At 47.2% G+C, this 19017-nt stretch overlaps 1 protein-coding gene across 5 annotated transcripts in view; it reads right to left on the minus strand.

The window, feature by feature from the left end:
• gas2a (growth arrest-specific 2a) overlaps window positions 1–19017 on the minus strand; it is a 271414-nt gene that overhangs the window by 144625 nt on the left and 107772 nt on the right. For all 5 annotated transcript variants that reach the window (XM_086008134.1, XM_086008135.1, XM_086008138.1 and 2 more), the window contains one exon: window positions 9280–9343. In XM_086008134.1, the coding sequence (XP_085864260.1) occupies window positions 9280–9343 (64 nt within the window). The remainder of the gene's footprint in view (window positions 1–9279; window positions 9344–19017) is intronic.

The following is a 19017-nucleotide window of genomic DNA, read 5'->3' on the forward strand; positions in this document are numbered from 1 at the left end:
TAGTCCATGTCTCAATCATTCACGGACTTAACACTGGCGACGAGTTAGAAACGAACTTACCTGCAACTCAGCAGCAGCTCCGACGACGTTGTTGAAGGTCGGAGCCAGAAGAAAGAAGAAGAAAAAAAAAAAATAGGCCACTGAAACTCGAGAAACGGGCGTCGACCGTCAATCATCGATTTCAAAACTTGCAGGAGAGACTGTCCAGAGCCAGGCTGGGTTCCTCGGTCCATGGTTTCCCAGCTAATCGGGCTGGTGGCAGGTAGTGCTCTGATCCTTCCTGGGCTGCGGCGGGCTGAAGCTCGATCGGGTGGCTTTTCAACGGGGCCGGGCAGCGAGTCGGGAAGCAAGGAGAGAAAGAGAGGGTGGAGCATACAGGGCGCGGCTGGTGTTTCGAAGCTGGGCAGCGTTCGGACCTCAGAAGAGGGAGGGAAGTGTCCCAGAGGGTCCGCTCCACGACGGGAAAATAATAAAAGAAAAAGAATACACGCAAGAAACCGTGGAAAGCAGCGCTAACAACAGCGGGGAAGAAGGAAAAGCGCGGGAGGCACCATTTTGTTAAATCGGAGAAGAAGGCAAAGTGCGGGAGGCGCCATTTTAGATTTGCAAGATGCCGAAGACTGGCTGTATCACTGCTTTTGATAATACATTATGTGGAAAGAGTCGAGGTATATTTCGAGGCAAACGATATAGCAGAGGGGAAAAATGCATCGATATTGTTAAACTTAATGGGCGCTAGAACGTACGGCCTATTGCGGGACCTGATTACTCCAGCCAAACCGAAGGTGAAGAGTTTTAACGAAATTGTTGCTGTTCTACAGGAGCACTTAAACCCTGCACCGCTGTTGATAGCAGAAAGATTTAAATTCCACAGGAGAACTCAGCACAAAGATGAGAGCAATGCTGAGTATCTTACGGAACTACGCAAGCTATCAAAGCACTGCCAGTTCGGAGCAGGACTGGCAGATACCCTACAGGACAAATTTGTCTGTGGACTCCTGAGTGAAGGAACACAGAAGAAGTTACTCGCAGAAAAAGAGCTGACGCTAGATAAGGCTTTCAGCGTGGCAGTATCGTATGAAGCAGCAGCCAGGGAGCTGCAGAAATTCAACAAAAACCACAGGAATACGGCACCCACGAAATGACACGGGGATTTGCAAAATGTTATCGCTGCAGCAAAACTAACCATGACCAAACGGACTGCTGGTCCAAAGACAAAATATGCAGACAATGCGGGAAGATTGGACACATTGCACGAGTTTGTAGGTCTGGGAAGAAGACCAGCGACAACAAAAAGGCTACTAAGGAACCGTACAAGAAAGTACAAAAGATGACGGACAGTAGTTCCGAAGACCAGATGAGCGATAGTGAATCCGGAAACAGGAGACTAAGCTGTCTCAAACTTCACAATGTAATCGCAAAAGAGGATCACCGAACCATTTGGGTCACTCTCACGATAGCAGGGTCCCAAGTTAAAATGGAATTGGATACAGGATCAGCGCTAACCGTCATGAATCGACGAGACTACGAGCGGCTATTTTCACACATACCCTTGAGAGAGACATCCATCGTCTTGACGACGTATACGGGGCAAAAAGTATACCCCAGAGGAAAAATAAGGGTGCCTGTCGAATACAATGGCAAGAAAATACGGAAATTGTATCTCTACATACTGCCAAATGGTGGACCACCGTTATTGGGACGGGAATGGATCAGGAAGATAAACTTAGATTGGCATTCCATTCATGCAATGATGGTGGACGGTAAAAAAGATGAAGACGTCACTCCTGGACGATTGTCAACAATCTTAGCTAACGCCAAAGAGGTATTTCAACAAGAACTGGGCACGCTTAAAGGCGTAACCGCCTTGATAAAAATAGAAGAGAATGCAGTTCCCAAGTTTTTCAAAGCGAGACCGGTACCATATGCAATTCGCCCAGCCGTCGAGGCAGAGCTGGAGAATCTGGAGAAGGCGGGCGTGTTGTCTAAGGTCGACTGGAGCGAGTGGGCGACACCCATCGTTCCTGTCATGAAGAAAACGTTAACCAATAAGTCCGGAGAGCCAAGGAAGATTCGCATCTGTGGGGATTTCAAGGTGACGGTGAACCCTGTCCTTCGCACAGTACAATATCCTCTTCCAAGGATAGAAGACATCTTCGCCTCGCTGTCTGGAGGGAAGCGTTTTACAAAAATTGACCTAGCACAAGCATATTTGCAGATGGAGGTTGAAGAGTCCTCTAGGAAGTATCTCACGATAAACACTCACAAAGGTCTTTACCAGTATCATCGATTGGTATTCGGAGTAGCATCGGCTCCGGCGATATGGCAAAGAGCGATGGAACAAGTCCTGCAAGGGATTCCGGGGACTCAGTGTTACTTGGACGACATCCTTGTAACAGGTGAAGATGACAGTGAACACCTTAACAACCTAGAACACGTGCTCACTAGACTACGGGAACATGGGCTGCGAGCCAACCGCCCCAAGTGCGAATTTTTTAAGAAACAGATATCGTATTGTGGCCACGTGATTGATGAAGAGGGGTTACATAAGTCCCCTGACAAAATTGAAGCGGTTGTTAAGGCCCCAGCGCCTGAAAATGTGTCGCAGCTGAGGTCATTCCTCGGGTTGGTGAATTACTATCATAAGCTTTTGCCGAATTTGTCGACAATTCTGCACCCACTGAACGCCCTGCTACGAACGGGGGTGGCATGGAAATGGAGCGATGATTGTAAGCGTGCTTTTCAGAAGAGTAAGGACTTAATCACTTCAAAGGAAGTATTGGCTCACTACAACCCAGCACTGCCAATCAGGCTGGCGTGTGATGCGTCTCCCTACGGCATTCGGGCGGTACTGTCACATAAATTCCTTGATGGTTCGGAGAGGCCGATAGCTTTTGCGTCACGCTCGTTAACTTCTGCCAAGCGTAACTATGCCCAGATTGACAGAGAGGCCCTCAGCCTAGTGTGGGGGGTGAAGAAGTTCAATCACTATCTGTACGGTCAAAAATTTACTCCACTAACCGATCATCAACCTCTTGTCTCCATTTTCAACCCTCAGAAGGGCGTACCGATAATGACAGCACAACGGCTGCAGAGATGGTCCCTTTTCCTAGGGGCACACCAATATGACATCGAGTACAAAGGAACTAAACAGCATGGAAATGCTGATGGATTGTCACGTCTACCGTTGCCGATGGTGGAAGAAGACCCTGCAGTGGATCCAATGGAGTTATTCCACTCGACCATAGTCGAATGTCTCCCTGTGACGAATGCAAACATAGAAAAGGAAACACGGAATGACCCGACACTATCACGGGTCTATGATTTAACGGTGAAGGGATGGCCAGCACATGGCGAACCACTGCTGCCAGCATTCTCGCCGAGAAGAGAACAGCTGTCAGTGTGTAGAGGAACCTTGATGTGTGGATCCAGAGTAGTAATTCCACCTAAGTTGACGGATAGAGTGCTCAATGAGCTTCATGAGGGTCATCTGGGTGGGGTAAAAATGAAGAGCTTAGCCAGAGCGTTTGTTTGGTGGCCGGGAATCGATAGAGAAATCGAAGAGATGACCAAGAGCTGCGCAGGATGCCAGAAGGTCCAAAACGCCCCACCACAAGCTCCTCTGCATCCATGGGAGTGGCCCTCATCTCCATGGCAAAGGGTGCACATTGATTTTGCTGGTCCCTTCATGGACACGATGTTTTTAATTGCGGTGGATGCACATTCAAAGTGGCCAGAGGTAATAAAAATGTCCTCAACCACGACGGAAAAAACTATCACAGTTTTGCGAACCATATTCGCCAGGAATGGGCTGCCTGAAAAGATTTGCTCTGACAATGGACCACAGTTTGTGTCTGAAGAGTTCCGGAGGTTCTTAAAGAACAATGGTGTTAAGCATTACACATCTGCCCCATATCATCCAGCCACTAATGGATTGGCCGAGAGGTTTGTCCAAACATTCAAGAAGGCTATCAAGGCAATGTGTAATGAAGATATACCCCTACAACACAAGGTGGACAACTTCTTGTTTGCCTACCGGAATGCGACACATGCGGTTACCAACCAAACTCCAGCCATGATGTTCTTCAATCGAAGACTACGATGCCGCTTGGATTTGGTTAAGCCAAACGTCCGAAGAGATGTGGAGAACAGGCAGTTTCAGAATATGAATGAAAGGCCGACCAGGAGTTTTAAGATAGGTCAACCAGTTTTGGCCCGGGACTACCGCACTGAGAAATGGCAGCCAGGAACGATTTGTACACGACAAGGACCTCTCATGTATACCGTGGACGTTGGGGAGAGCATTGTAAGACGACATGCTGACCAGATTCTAGAGTCACTGGAAAACGTCAACTCCACACCACGATCTGATACACCTGGTAATGAAATCGACGTTCCAATTGCAGCTACCGCAGAACCGGTAATATTGGAAACAGATGAACCAAACAACGACATTGATTCCGACTCAACATTGCCAGAAGAACCTGATACCCCAAAGAGGCGTTATCCAGACAGAATCAGGAAGCCTCCTCAAAGACTGAACTTATAATTGCTTAAACTTAACCAATGTATCTAGCAACAGTAATTGTGATTGTAATTCGTTATCATTAGTTGTTAAATGAATGTTATGTACTGTTTATCTAAAAGGGGAGGAATTGTTGTGTATGTACCTTTAAGAGAATAACTGGTCTCAGACTGCAGTACCGGCAGTGACCACCCCTGTATAAAAGGCGCTAGAGAGCCTCTGTTGTTTAGTTTCGTTTATGCCTTTCACCAGTAAAGATCTGTTTGTTTTCTCTCCTGCTAGTCCGTGTCTCAATCATTCACGGACTTAACATTTTGTGTTTGCTTTTATTTTTGCGTTGTGGCCTACAGGATGATGTGATGGTCAGTGACAGAGGGATGGTAAGGAATGTGGGACTGTTGCTGAATGGGGAATTAGGGTTGAAGTTATTGATATCGCACTTGAATTTGTTCTTCGCGTACAGCCCGGGCAGAAAGGGGCTGTCTAGGTTGCAGCCTCCCTTCCTCTTCCTCCTCTGCAGCCTCATCTTACTTGTGCTCCTGCTCCTCAGCATCTCACCTGATAGGTGGTGGCAAGGGCTGTTCCCTCATGATGGCAAGATTGTGCAGCATGCAGCATTCCACCACAAATCTTGAGACTCGCTCAGCTGAGTACTGCACAGCTCCTCCAGAGCGGTCCAGGCAGCAGAATCATTGCTTCAGCACGCCAATGGTCTGCTCTATCAGATTTCTTCTGGCAACAAGGCTCTCATAGTATGCATGCTGCCCAGGTGTGCGTCAATTGCAAACCGGAGTCATGAGTCAGGTTATCAGCGGATAGCCCTTATCGCCCAGTAGCCACCCTTTGGTTTGCCGTTGTGGCTGAAATGCAGCTGGCACAGCAGACCACCGCAGAATGAATGCATCATGACTGCTGCCAGGATACCGGGCTTTGACCTGTATGATGCGCTGCCTATGGTCATACACCGGCTGCACGCTGAGGGAGTGGAATCCTTTTCGGTTCAGGTACATGGCAGAGTTGACATGAGGCACGCGCAAAGCATGCAGTCAATGGCATCCTGCACCATGGGGAAGCCTGCCATCCTTGCAAACCCTTGTGCTCGCTCTGCCTGCTTCTCTGTAGCAAGAGGGAATGAAATGAAGTTCTCTCTCTTTGAATAGAGAGGCCTCAGTGACCTCCCTTATACAACAGTGCACTGTAAACTGCGAGATGTTGCTAATATCTCTAGCACCAGCCTGGAAGGAACCTGATTCATGAAAGTTCATAGCCAGGGTCACCTTCACAGCCACTGGCAATGCAGTCCTTACCCTGATGAGGTTGTAGTTATGTCTGCAGCAGGTGGCAGATTTCAGTGACGACCTCCTTAGTGAAGCGCAGGCATCTCAAACATTGGCCGTCACTGAGGTTCAGGTAGGAGAAGTGCTCCCTGGGTGGATATGGCCTCCTGCTGAGAGCCCATTTTCCCCCACTCCTCGTCTTTCTTCCAGAAGCTTGTCCTGCTCTGCGCGGCCTCTGCTCATTCTCCCAGTCATGCTTGATTCCAAGAGGAAGGCTTACTACTACACCCATGTCTGGGAGCAACTGCTTGTGCAGAAGCCTTGAAGTCAACAAAAAACACTCTCTGTAACCTTTTGAAACTTGAAACAACTATGGAAAGCACCAAAAGCGTGTAGAATGGTAGCAACAGCCAGAAGAGATAAACCAGCAACTAACCTATAAGTAGTTGATGATCCCTTTAAATAGCGCTGATGGCGGGGGGGGGGTCCTTCATGCTGCTTAACATCATGTTCAGCGGTGCGAGGTTAAGAGAGAGCGTCAGCTAGAGCGTGAAGCTCCAAAATGGCAGCAATAGCGTCAAATAAGCGTGCAACGTCATGATCTGCCGATTCGGCATACTTCTGTCGGATGTAAAGTGCATGCATGCCAATTTTACCAATATGGCATCTGGCGCATTTCATGTCAGAAGTGTGCATGTGCCGTGGATACCATTTTGAAATCCGAAGGGGACTTGCAGCACCCCAAAAATGGGTGCCACCAAGCCCAATTTCTCCAATACCCTTTGATTGAAAGATACTTTCAATACTTTTTTTAAAAACGCAATATTCTCCATTTACTAGAGACTTACCTGTAGTTAGGGAGTAAACCATTGAACTGTTATTCGATATGTGTACAAAGTACAGGTAGTGCACCGGTAATCCGGCACCCGACGGTCCGGCACCTTCAGTGGTCCGGCACGAGGAAGGTCCTGCTGTCACATTCCCTCCCTGGGATGGGTCCAGCTCGGGTCCCGGGACCGCCGCTGGGTCAGGATCAGTGCCTGGACCGTGCAGCATCACCGACGGCTCAGCGGGGCGATGGAGCCCGAGCCCGAGCAGCCCGTGGGCGGCGGGGTCGGCAGCGGCACAGGGAGGGCAGCAGCAGGAAGAGGAGGAGCAGGTGGTGGCGGTGTTTGTGGTGACTTTTGACACCTTCAGTGGTTCGGAATTTTCAGTGGTCCGGCACCGGCCTGGTCCCGAGGGTGCCGGATTACCGGAGTTGTACCTGTAAAACAAACTGTTGACTTTTTTTTGCTTTGGGCATTTTCATTATCGGGAGTTTCCCCTGCACTTACAGATGCTTTAGAAAGTAATGTGCTGCAATATAAAGGTATCCTAGTCCTGAGTGAATTTCTTAACTAATGCCATTGTGAGAGCACCATCACCACAAGGACTGCAGCAGTTTAAGAAGGCTGCCCACCACCATCTTTTCAGGGTAACTAGGGATGCACATAAAATGCAGCCTTGCCTGTATCACCTATATCCATCCATGGATAAAAAAAAACCACACCTCCATGTTAGCCATTGTTATATGCCTATACTTGTACAGTTACTGTACTGGTTTTGAAATTGTGCTGAAAAATTCCAGAAAAGCTTTCACATGGATGAACAATGACGAATTCACATAAAGAGAGCAGCTAAATTCAAAGGTCAGTTGAAGATGGGAATCAAAATTGGGCCCTCTGACTGTGACTTCAATGCTCTAACATTATGAAAATTTAACACATTTTAGATATCTGAGGCATGAAGAATCTTCCAATTACTAAATTATATTGATAATTAATTTTACTTGGAGGTCAAAATGTCTCCATTTGCTGCACAGCATCTGCTAACTAGGTGAATAAAAGATATTCAGGGGGAAAAATTCAGTATCGCCCCGTTTGGGGCGCCATTATCGGCCGTGCGCAAAGTTTAGCGCCTGGCGCTAATTATCGCCTCCGACGGCAAACTTGGCTTTTATCGCCCCTGGAGGTGACTGGGGCGCTAAATGGCGCTTCACACCTGTCTTAAGGTGCAAAGGCCAAGGAGCAAGGCACTAACTCACAGCGCTGGCGAAGCTCATGTGATGTCAGTCAGCAATGGAACACAGACACACTGGCACCGGCCAATTCTTAAAGGGGAGTTCTGACGAATGGTCATCGACCTGAAACGTTAACTCTGTTTCTCTCTTCACAGATGCTGCTTGACCTGCTGAGTTTCTCCAGCATTTTCTGTTTTTATCTTAAAGGGGAGGGTTGATCTTGCTCTCCATCCACATCCTGCTCATTGCAGCCTTGAATCTCAGCCTGGAGAGACCTGTACATCAAATCTGCTGGAAAGAACAATGGAGAGACCCAGGGAAAGAGCTCAGAGTGCAGCCCCCACAGTCTCTTCTAAATCGACACAAGGGCAAATTAAAATGAACCTGCAAAGTGCTGCTCAGTACCCAAAACTCCTTCACACAGCGTTGAATCTCTCCAGAAGTCTCTCTCTCTCTCTCTCAGAATGCGTGGTGCAAAAATGTCACCAACAAAAAAAGGCAGGAAGCGGTCGCCTTTAAATAGTGCTCCCCCAGTCCCTTCCTGACTGCAAAACGCTCCTCCCTTGTCGTTGATAGCGGCAGGCGGTAAGGCAGGGGGCGCCACTCAATATCCGGTCCGGGGCGCTACCGGGGCGTTGCGCACTCGACTGACGTCACGATCTGCCGGCGCAGGAGATCGTGGCGGCAGTGTTTAGCGCCGCCGCACAATGTCTAGTTAATTTCGCGAAGGCGCAAAGATCGCCGTGCCCGGACGCTAGTTGCTTTGCGCCCCATTAGCGCCCTCTTAACGCGCTAACGGGAGGCGCAGACAACTGAATTTCTCCCCCTCAAAGTGCTATTAAAGTCATTCTTCACAGTTTATTTATATGAATGAATGCACCCATAATATAGCAAGTCAATGTACATTTTAAAATGTAATCCGAAGTATTGTGAGCTTCTGGTTGAAATGTATTCTCAACCTGTAGCAAGAAAAAAAACCTCTCTGTTGCTATTGTGGTCAGCAAATTCTGTGAATCTTTGTGCTGCTCACAGTAACTGAGCCACATCACTGCATTCTGGAGAACTGTTTAAACAACTGCCCACAAGATGTTGCTGAATACAACCTTGAACATCTCTTCGTACTGTTTACTGCCCTGGTGCAGATGGCCACATGTGCTGGCAGCAGGCACTGAAACGGATTGGAAACTGAGTATTGGATTGAATTGGAATGGAACGGATTGGAAACTGAGTACTGGATTGAATTGGAATGGAACGGATTGGAATCTGAGTATTGGATTGAATTGGAATGGAACGGATTGGAAACTGAGTATTGGATTGAATTGGAATGGAACAGATTGGAATCTGAGTACAGGTATTGGATTAATGGAGTGAAAATGATCCACGTTTAAATCTAAAGAAAAAGGAAAATATAATATTACCTGGAAGCTATTCTCCCCAGTTCCAGCAAGCACAGGCACACTTCTCTGGGCTGTTTATGAAGGACTGTAAACATAAGACATGAAGAACAATTAGTGATTTAATATCAATTATTAATCAATACTTCTATGCACAAAACTACTTCATAACAAGCATTTATACTTCAGGTAATTATAGTGTATTCCACTTTATGACTTTTGTTAATCAAAATTATAAATGTTTTACATTCATGTTTATGTCCTACATTCATTTTAACTTCTTGACTGCAGGCTTTGTTATGAAAATGTTTATTTATCTAAATCATTATGTTGTCTTTGGACCAGTTTGCATATTTGTAGTTTTCACTTTTATAAAAACTATAAACATATTATGAATTTAATCTGTTTTCTCATGTAGGTCTACTGCATGTGAAGCAGTTAATACTACGCCTTAAAACAGAACAATATTTTATAAAACAAAAATTATACAACATAATGCAGTGATCTGCTCATATTTAAATAACACCAACAACAACTTGTATTTATATAGCGCCTTTAACGTAGTAAAACGTCCCAAGGCATTTCACAGGAGTATAAGACAAAAAATTTGACACCGAGCCACATAAGGATAAATTAGGGCAGGTGACCAAAAGCTTAGTCAAAGAGGTAGGTTTTAAGGAGCATCTTAAAGGAGGAAAGAAAGGTAGAGAGAGACGGAGAGGATTAAGCAGGGAATTCCAAAGCTTAGGGCCTAGGCAACAGAAGGCACGGCCATCAATAGTCGAACGATTATAATCAGGGATGCTCAAGAGGCCAGAATTAGAGGAGCGCAGATATCTTGGGGGGTTGTGGGGCTGGAGGAGATTACAGAGATAGGGAGGGGCGAGGCCACAGAGGGATTTGAAAACAAGGATGAGAATTTTGAAATCGAGGCGTTGCTTAACCGGGAGCCAATGTAGGTCAGCGAGCACAGGGGTGATGGGTGAACAGGACGTCAAGATCACAGAAACGGGTTCCAGTGAGAACTAACATTCATGTAGTTTCTCTGGCCCAGCATTTCCTTAAATGGCATAACTGCCAAGTTACGCCAAAATTTACACTGGTTTCTAGGACGATCTTGCCGACTGGTGGTTACAAAGAATTTTCCTGAGAATCTCATTAGTATACCTCAGAATATAAAAACCAGTACAAACAAGCAGAAATTAACAAAACAATGGGAGCCTGAGGAAAGTGCAGAACTTACACATATTCCTCCTTCAAATCCCTTTTTAAGTATGAAAATTAAAGTTTGAAGCCATGAAACCATCATTTATGCAAATTAGGCACAGCATGGTGAATAAGTACAATCAGGGAAGCATTTCAATTTTTACTGTAACTCATTCTGATGCTATTAAAATACATTCAATGATACAGACAATACAGTGTGGGTCTTAGTGAGGAGAAATTAAAAATTTCACTTGAATAATCATCATAAATCACCAGAAATATGACTTTGAGTCCCATTGTGCCTAAACTTTGAGTGTAAATTTACAGTCCGATCAGAACTGGTGTAAATGGGGCGGAGCTATGTTAATGAGTGGCAAAGGGTTTCAGCGAAGGTTTCACTGAATCGCACAAACGATCTTTTAAACTTGGGTTAAAACTGGTGTAAGTCACTTACGCACAAAGTTTGCACTTAAAATTGCCATTATGTCATACTTATGTCGTTGTTTCGGTGCAGATTTCGGGGAAATTCCAAGCCTGTGTGTCTAAGACTGTGTCAATTCTCATTACTCTGGGTATCCTTAACAAGGGGAAATTGGTATAAATCCATCTTAGCCTCTTTGGGATAACCAGCTCCCCAACTAGCAAGTACATGACGGGACATTATATATTACTAAAGGTGTGCAGAAACCAGCAGTTCTGCCAGGCTATAGAATTGTGAATATAAAGGATTAGTAAGAAGTTTAGAGGAGTCCAATTGCAGGCATATGGGAAATTGAACAGAAATCGCTTCCTTTTAAAAATGTATTTACTGGTTAAACTCAATAAACAATTCTCTACTTGATATTGCTATCCAAAAACTATTTAAACTCTGACAAGATGTGGGTTCTTTAGCAAATGTTAACTTTTATAGTTTTTCTTGTCCTTCCCCCTTTCAACGGACTATTCTATAATATTGTCATAGGTTGAACCTTAACTCTGTCTTACACCTTTCATTTGACACATGACATCATCCAGAGGAACACTTTATATGAAGCCATTGATTCTGGAGCTGTGTCATCACCAGCACTTTTCACAGTTTTCAGACCAGCAACTGTAGCTACAAATGAAGCTGCAGCCATTTTCTTCTAAACTGATGGTAAGCAGCCACTGCCACCACTGCTCGGTGATGGTGGCATCTGTGAGAAGTGCTTTTGGAGCTGATGAGTCCATTCTGCAGCAGGACATGCGAGGTTATCCACTTTGGTGGCAAAAACAGGAAGGCAGATTATTATCTGAACGGCAATAGATTGGGAAAAGGGGAAGTGCAACGAGACCTGGGTGTCCTTGTGCACCAATCGCTGAAGGTAAGCATGCAGGTGCAGCAGGCGGTTAAGAAGGCAAATGGTATGTTGGCCTTCGTAGCGAGAGGATTTGAGTACAGGAGCAATGATGTCTTGCTGCAGTTGTACAGGGCCTTGGTGAGACCACACCTTGAGTATTGTGTGCAGTTTTGGTTGCCTTATCTGAGGAAGGATGTTCTTGCCATGGAGGGAGTGCAGCGAAGATTCACCAGTCTGATACCTGGGATGGCAGGAATGACGTATGAAGAGAGATTGGGTCGATTGGGCTTATACTTGCTGGAGTTTAGAAGAATGAGAGGGGATCTCATTGAAACTTATAAAATTCTAACAGGACTAGACAGACTAGATGCAGGAAGGATGTTCCCGATGGCAGGGAGTCCAGAACCAGGGGTCACAGTCTAAAGATAAGGGGTAAGCCATTTAGGACAGAGATGAGCAGGAATTTCTTCACCCAGAGAGTGGTGAACCTGTGGAATTCTCTGCCACAGAAGGCAGTTGAGGCCAATTCATTAAATATATTCAAGAAGGAGTTAGATATATTTCTTAAGGCTAAAGGGATCAAGGGATATGGGAAGAAAGCAGGGACAGGGAACTGAATTTGGATGATCAGCCATGATCTCATTGAATGGCGGAGCAGGCTCGAGGGGCCGACTGGCCTACTCCTGCTCCTATCTTCTATGTTTCTATCTATGTTTCTATGACAGAATTCCAACTCTGTGTTTTCATGTTACTTATTGCAACTGAGGTACGAAGGGGTAGAACAATTGTTAGGGGAAAAAATTTGGTTGATTGGCGCTAACGGGGCGCAACGCAACTAGCGCCTGGGCGCGGCAATGTTTGCGCCGCTTGCCAAATTGACCAGACATTTTGCGGCAGTGCTAAACACTACCGCCACGATGTCCTGCGCCCGCCGATCGTGACGTCAGTCGAGCGTGCGACGCCCCGGACCGGATATTGAGTGGCGCCCCCTGCCTTTCCGCCTGCCGCTGGCAACGACAGGTAGAGGGGAACGTTTTGCAGTCGGGAAGGGGCTGGGGGAGCACTATTTAAAGGCGGTCGCTTCCTGCCTTTTTTTGTCGGCGACATTTTTGGTTTTAACCCTGTGCTAAGGAGTTCAGGCCCTCAGCACCACTTTTGAGGTTTCTAAGCGCTGAGCTCTTTCCCTGGGCCTATCCATTAGTGCTTCCAACACAATTGCTTTTGAGGTCTCTTCAGGCCGAGATTCAAGGCTGCAATGAGCAGGGTGTGGCTGGCCAGCAAGATGGCCCCTCCCCTTTAAGAACTGGACGGCACCAGTGTGTCTGTGTTCCATTGCTAACTGACATCACCTGAGCTTCACCAGCACTCTGAGGTAGCGCCTCGCTCATCGATGTTAGCGCCTTAAGACAGGTGTGTAGCGCCTGATTTAGCGCTTAAATCACCTCCGGGGCAATAGAGGCCAAGTTTGCAGTCAGGGTCGTTAATTAGCGCCGGGCACTAAACTTTGCGCCCGGCCGATAATAGCGCCCCAAACGGGGCGATACCGAATTTCTCCCCCTTCGTGTTTGGAAAAACCTTCGCTAAACAGAAGGGCTGCCGTAACACAAAATATCCACTGCATTAACATCAACATATTTAAATTTGCTAGTTAGCAGAAAAGGACAAAAGCTGTCACTGTCTGAATGGAAAATAGGCAGATGTGTTTTACTTTGAACTACAAAATTAGTTTTTATTCTGTGGCTGCTACCATCACAAAAATACACGAGCACTCTAATATTTAACTCATCAGTTATGCTAGGCCAGTAAACTCCTCTTGGGTAAGATATGTCAGGACTAAATATGCTTGCATTAGTTAAAGCTGCTGTTAACTCAATGCAATCCCTGTGGCCGAAAGCAGCGGCCTGAAGATCGCGAGAAATTAGTCCTCGGCCTCATCTAAATAATCGCGGCGATCTGCTGGCGCATGTCGCACCTCTGCAGGCAGGTCGCCTGACTGAATAAGCAAATCTCAGGCCGCCAACCTCTGGTAAGTCCCAGGAGGGGAGGACAGCGGGGGGCGACCACTGGAATGCTGTGCACCCGGGAGGAGGCCTCCTACTCATCCTGTCTCTACATCAATTTTTTTCTAAATTAGACTTTTCACTGGGGGCTGTTGACTAGGCCGCATCCACATCTAGAAAACCTGAGCGGAGCAGTGCCAATGCTTGCTCCGCTCAGGCCCACCCAATTTCTCTGAGGGGTTCTAAAATAGGCATTCGGCCTCTTATTAGTATTACTAAAGCCTAGCACCTGTTTTAGGCAGCCACCTGAAAAATGGCCAGACCCAATTTCAAGTCAGATGTTTTTCAGGCATCCTTGGGGTGAAGGACATTAGTTCCTGAAATTGGGCCTCGGTGCGCCTATTTTACATCTGTAAACAGGGCGCAAGAGGGTGCAATTTCTACCTCATGTTGTATCAGAATTGATTCAATAGTTCCCTGCCTTATATAACCAACTGAGATCATTCTAGAAGGCTGTTGTGCCCGTGTATAATAAGACACAGACTGCAGGAGAACGGTACAACAGGTGTTTACTCAACGTGGCTCACAGTGGAACTGATCTGTACAGATTACTACTCAGTGCTATATGCAGGTGTGGTCACTGCCGGTACTGCAGTATACATGAGCTGTAAAAGATAGTTCCCCCCCTTAAAGGTATATACATTACAATTCCTCCCCTTTTAGATTAACAGTACCATAACACTCATTTAACAATTAAATATCAAACTAATTACAATTAACACTTTTAACATGCAACATTAGCTGAAAATAGTCTATTTATATATTCAGTCTTTGGGGAGGCTTCCTGATCCTTTCTGGATAGCGCCTTTCCCGAGTGTCTTGCTCTTGGTGCGGAGGCGATTCTGGCCCCCTGTCGTTGGTTGGTTCATCAGCTTCCGATGCTACTGTTTCTGGGGTAGATGCGACCTGTACGTCGGGTTCATCACCAGGTACGTATGGGCGAGGCATGGGGTTGACTTGTTCCTGTGACTCTAGGATCTGGTCAGCATGGCGTCTCACGATGCTCTCCCCAACGTCCACTGTGTACATTAGTGGGCCCTGCCGTGTGCATATCGTTCCTGGCTGCCATTTTTCTGTTTGGTAGTCGCGGGCCAAGACTGGTTGCCCTACATTTAAGCTCCTTGTTGGCTTCTCATGGATGTGCTGGAATTGCTTACTCTCAACATTTCTTCGTACGTTTGGTCTGAGCAAATCCAGGCAAGATCTTAACCTTCGGTTAAAGAACATCATGGCTGGGGCCTGGCTGGTGACTGCATGTGTCGCATTCCGGTAGGCGAACAGGAAATTGGCCACCTTGTGCTGCAGCGGAATGTTGTCATTGTACATAGCCTTTATTGCCTTCTTAAAGGTTTGTACGAACCTCTCAGCCAATCCATTTGTGGCTGGATGATACGGGGCGGATGTGTAATGCCTTACCCCATTCTTTTTCAAGAACCTCCAGAACTCTTCGGACACAAACTGTGGTCCGTTGTCGGAGCAAATCTGTTCTGGCAAGCCATTCCTGTCAAAAATGGTCCGTAGGACTGCAATAGTTTTCTCCGTGGTGGTGGAGGACATTTTGATGACCTCAGGCCACTTCGAGTGCGCATCCACGGCTATTAAAACATTGAGTCCATGAATGGACCAGCAAAATCAATATGCACCCGTTGCCATGGAGAACAGGGCCACTCCCATGGGTGTAGAGGGGCCTGTGGTGGTGCATTTTGGACTTTCTGGCATCCTGAGCAACTCTTGGTCAGGTCCTCGATTTGTTTATCGATTCCCGGCCACCACACATAAGCCCTGGCTAGGCTTTTCATTTTTACCCCTCCCAGGTGACCCTCATGAAGCTCATTGAGCACTCTATCCCTTAACTTGGGTGGAATTACCACTCGGGATCCACACATCAAGGTCCCCCGGCACACTGACAGCTGTTCTCTCCTTGTCGAGAATGCTGGCAACAGTGAGTCGCCATGTGCTGGCCATCCCTTCACCATCAAATCATATACCCGAGACAGTGTCGGGTCATTTCGGGTTTCCGTTTCGATACAAGCGTTAGTTACCGGTAAGTATTCAACTATAGTCGAATGGAATATTTCGACAGGATCCACTGCTGGTGCTTCCTCCGCAGTAGGCAGTGGCAGGCGTGATAGCCCATCAGCATTTCCATGCTGTTTCGTGCCCTTATATTCAATCTCATAGTGGTGCGCCCCTAGAAAAAGTGACCATCTTTGTAGTTGCGCTGTCATCACCGGAACGCCCTTCTTCGGATTAAAAATGGAGACAAGAGGCTGGTGATCAGTCAGCAAGGTGAATTTCTGCCCGTGCAGATAGTGATTGAACTTTTTCACTACCCACACTAGGCTGAGTGCCTCCCTGTCAATCTGGGCGTAGTTACGCTCGTCTGAGATTAGTGATCGTGACGCAAAGGCTATTGGCCTCTCTGAGCCGTCCGAGAATTTGTGCGACAGCACCGCTCCAATGCCGTAGGGTGACACATCACATGCCAACCGAATTGGTAATGCTGGGTTGTAATGGGCCAATACCTCTTTCGATGTGATTAGTGTTTTGCTCTTCTGGAAAGCTCGTCCACATTCATCACTCCACTTCCATGGCACCCCAGTTTGCAGTAGGGTGTTCAGTGGGTGTAGTATTGTAGACAAATTTGGCAAGAACTTATGGTAGTAGTTTACCAGCCCGAGGAACGACCTCAGTTGTGACACATTTTCCGGTGCTGGAGCCTTGACTACTGCCTCAGTCTTCTCTGGGGACTTATGTAACCCCTCTTTATCGATAACGTGGCCACAATACGAGATCTGTTTTCTAAAAAACTCGCATTTGGGGCGGTTAGCTCGGAGCCCATATTCCTGCAATCTAGTGAGCACCTGCTCCAGGTTGGCAAGGTGATCACTGTCATTTTCGCCCGTGACCAGGATGTCGTCCAAATAACACTGGGTCCCTGGGATCCCTTGCAGGACTTGTTCCATTGCCCTCTGCCAAATAGCCGGAGCTGATGCTACCCCGAATACCAGTCGGTTGTATTGGTAGAGACCTTTATGGGTGTTGATTGTGAGGTATTTTTTTGATGCTTCTTCTACCTCCATTTGCAGATACGCCTGGGCCAGATCAATCTTAGTGAAGCGTTTCCCTCCAGATAGCGAGGCGAAAATATCTTCAATCCGCGGAAGTGGATATTGTACGGTGTGAAGGACCGGGTTCACTGTTACCTTAAAGTCCCCACAGATGCGAACCTTCCTTGGTTCCCCAGGCGTGCTGCTCAACGACTTTTTCATCACAGGGACGATGGGTGTAGCCCACTCGCTCCAGTCTACCTTGGACAGTGCACCTGAACGTTCCAGACTCTCCAGCTCTGCTTCGACGGCTGGGCGGATCGCCTTAAAAAATTTGGGGCTTGCGTTTTCTTCAATTTTAATCGTCGCTGTCATGCGTTTTAGTGTTCCGAGTCCTTGCTGCAACACTTCTTTTGCGTCAGTTAGGATCTTTGACAGTCGCCCAGGTGTGACGTCGTCATCCTTTTTGTCAGCCACAGTCAGTGCCTGTATGGAATGCCAATCCAGTTGTATTTTCCGGATCCATTCACGTCCCAGTAATGGTGGTCCTCCATCTTGCAATACATACAGGTCTAGTTTTGGTGTTTCCTTACCGTTATATATAACGGTCACCCTTATTTTTCCTTTGGGGTAGACTTTTTGCCCCGTGTACGTCTTCAAAATAATTTTTGTGTCTCTCAAGGGTATGTGTGAGAATAGCCGCTCGTAGTCCCGTCGGTTTATGACTGTTAGGGCTGATCCTGTGTCCAATTCCATCTTTACCTGGACTCCTGCTATCTTGAGAGTGACCCAAATGGTTCAGTGAGCCTCCGTTGTGATCACATTATGTAGTTTCAGACAACTCAGTTCCCTGCTTTCGGAGTTGTTATCACTCTTTTGTTCGTCTGATCTATTCTCCGTCATCTTATGTACCTTCTTGTACTTTTCTTTGGTAGGTTTCTTATTGCTGGTTTTCTTTCCTGACCTGCAGACTCGTGCTATGTGTTCTACTTTTCCACACTGTCTGCACACTTTGTCTTTGAACCAGCAATCATTCTGGTCGTGTGTTGTTCTGCCGCAGCGATAGCACTTCTCTGTTCCATATGACATTTCGTTTGTGCCATATTCTTGCGGTCTCTGTTGTATCTCTGCAGTGCCCCGTGCTGCTGCTTCATATGATACCGCAATGCTGAAAGCCTTTTCCAGTGTAAGGTCCTTCTCAGATAAAAGCCGTTTCTGGGTTCCTTCACTTTGAAGCCCACACACAAACTTGTCCCTTAAGGTATCTGCCAGTCCCGCTCCAAACTGGCAGTGTTTCGATAGTTTGCGCAGTTCTGTTAAATAATCAGCATTGCTTTCATCCTTATGCTGGTTCCGTTTGTGAAACTTGAATCTTTCTGCTATCAGCAGCGGTGTGGGGTTTAAATGTTCTTGTAGTGTCGTTACTATGTCTTCAAAACTCTTTTCCATTGGCTTCGTTGGGGTTACTAGATTTCGTAATAAACCATACGTCTTTGCACCCATTAAATTTAACAATACCGACGCTTTCTTGTCATCTGACACCTCATTTGCCTTGCAGTATACCTCTATTCATTCGACATATGTCGTCCAATCTTCGACTTCATTGTCAAATGCGGTGATACTGCCACTCTTCGGCATTTTGGGTGTGGTTTAAAATGGCATCTCCCAATGGCTTAAAATGGCGTCTCCCGCGCTTCCCTTCCTCCCCCGCTGCTGCCACCGCCGCTCCCGGCGGTTCTCGTGGCAATGGCGGCGCCCTGTAGGTTTCGCGCGCTTCTCCTGCGCTGCTGCCAACGCCGCTCTCGGCGGTCCTCGTGGCAATGGCGGCGCCTCGCGGGTTTCTGCGCGTCTCTCTCTCCCTCTCTTCGACGCTGCTCGGCCCCTGAACACCGGCTGCGCCCTGTGCGCTCTGCCCTCTCTCTCTCTCCCCCGTCGACGCTGCTCGGCCTTTTGCTGTGCCGCTCGGTCGGGCTCTAGCCCGCCGCTGTCCGGGAAGGGTCTGCGCACTACCTGTTGCCAGCCCGTTTCGCTGGACCACCTTGACTGGAAAGCCAAGCCTGGCTCTTGACAGCCTCCCCCGCAATTCTCGAGTCTCTGCTGGATGACTGGGCGGTTGCCCGTGGTCGA

Source organism: Somniosus microcephalus, chromosome 15 (genome assembly GCF_052327205.1).
Source record: "Somniosus microcephalus isolate GS21.2 chromosome 15, FLI_Smic_1.0, whole genome shotgun sequence".
NCBI lineage: Eukaryota > Metazoa > Chordata > Chondrichthyes > Squaliformes > Somniosidae > Somniosus > Somniosus microcephalus.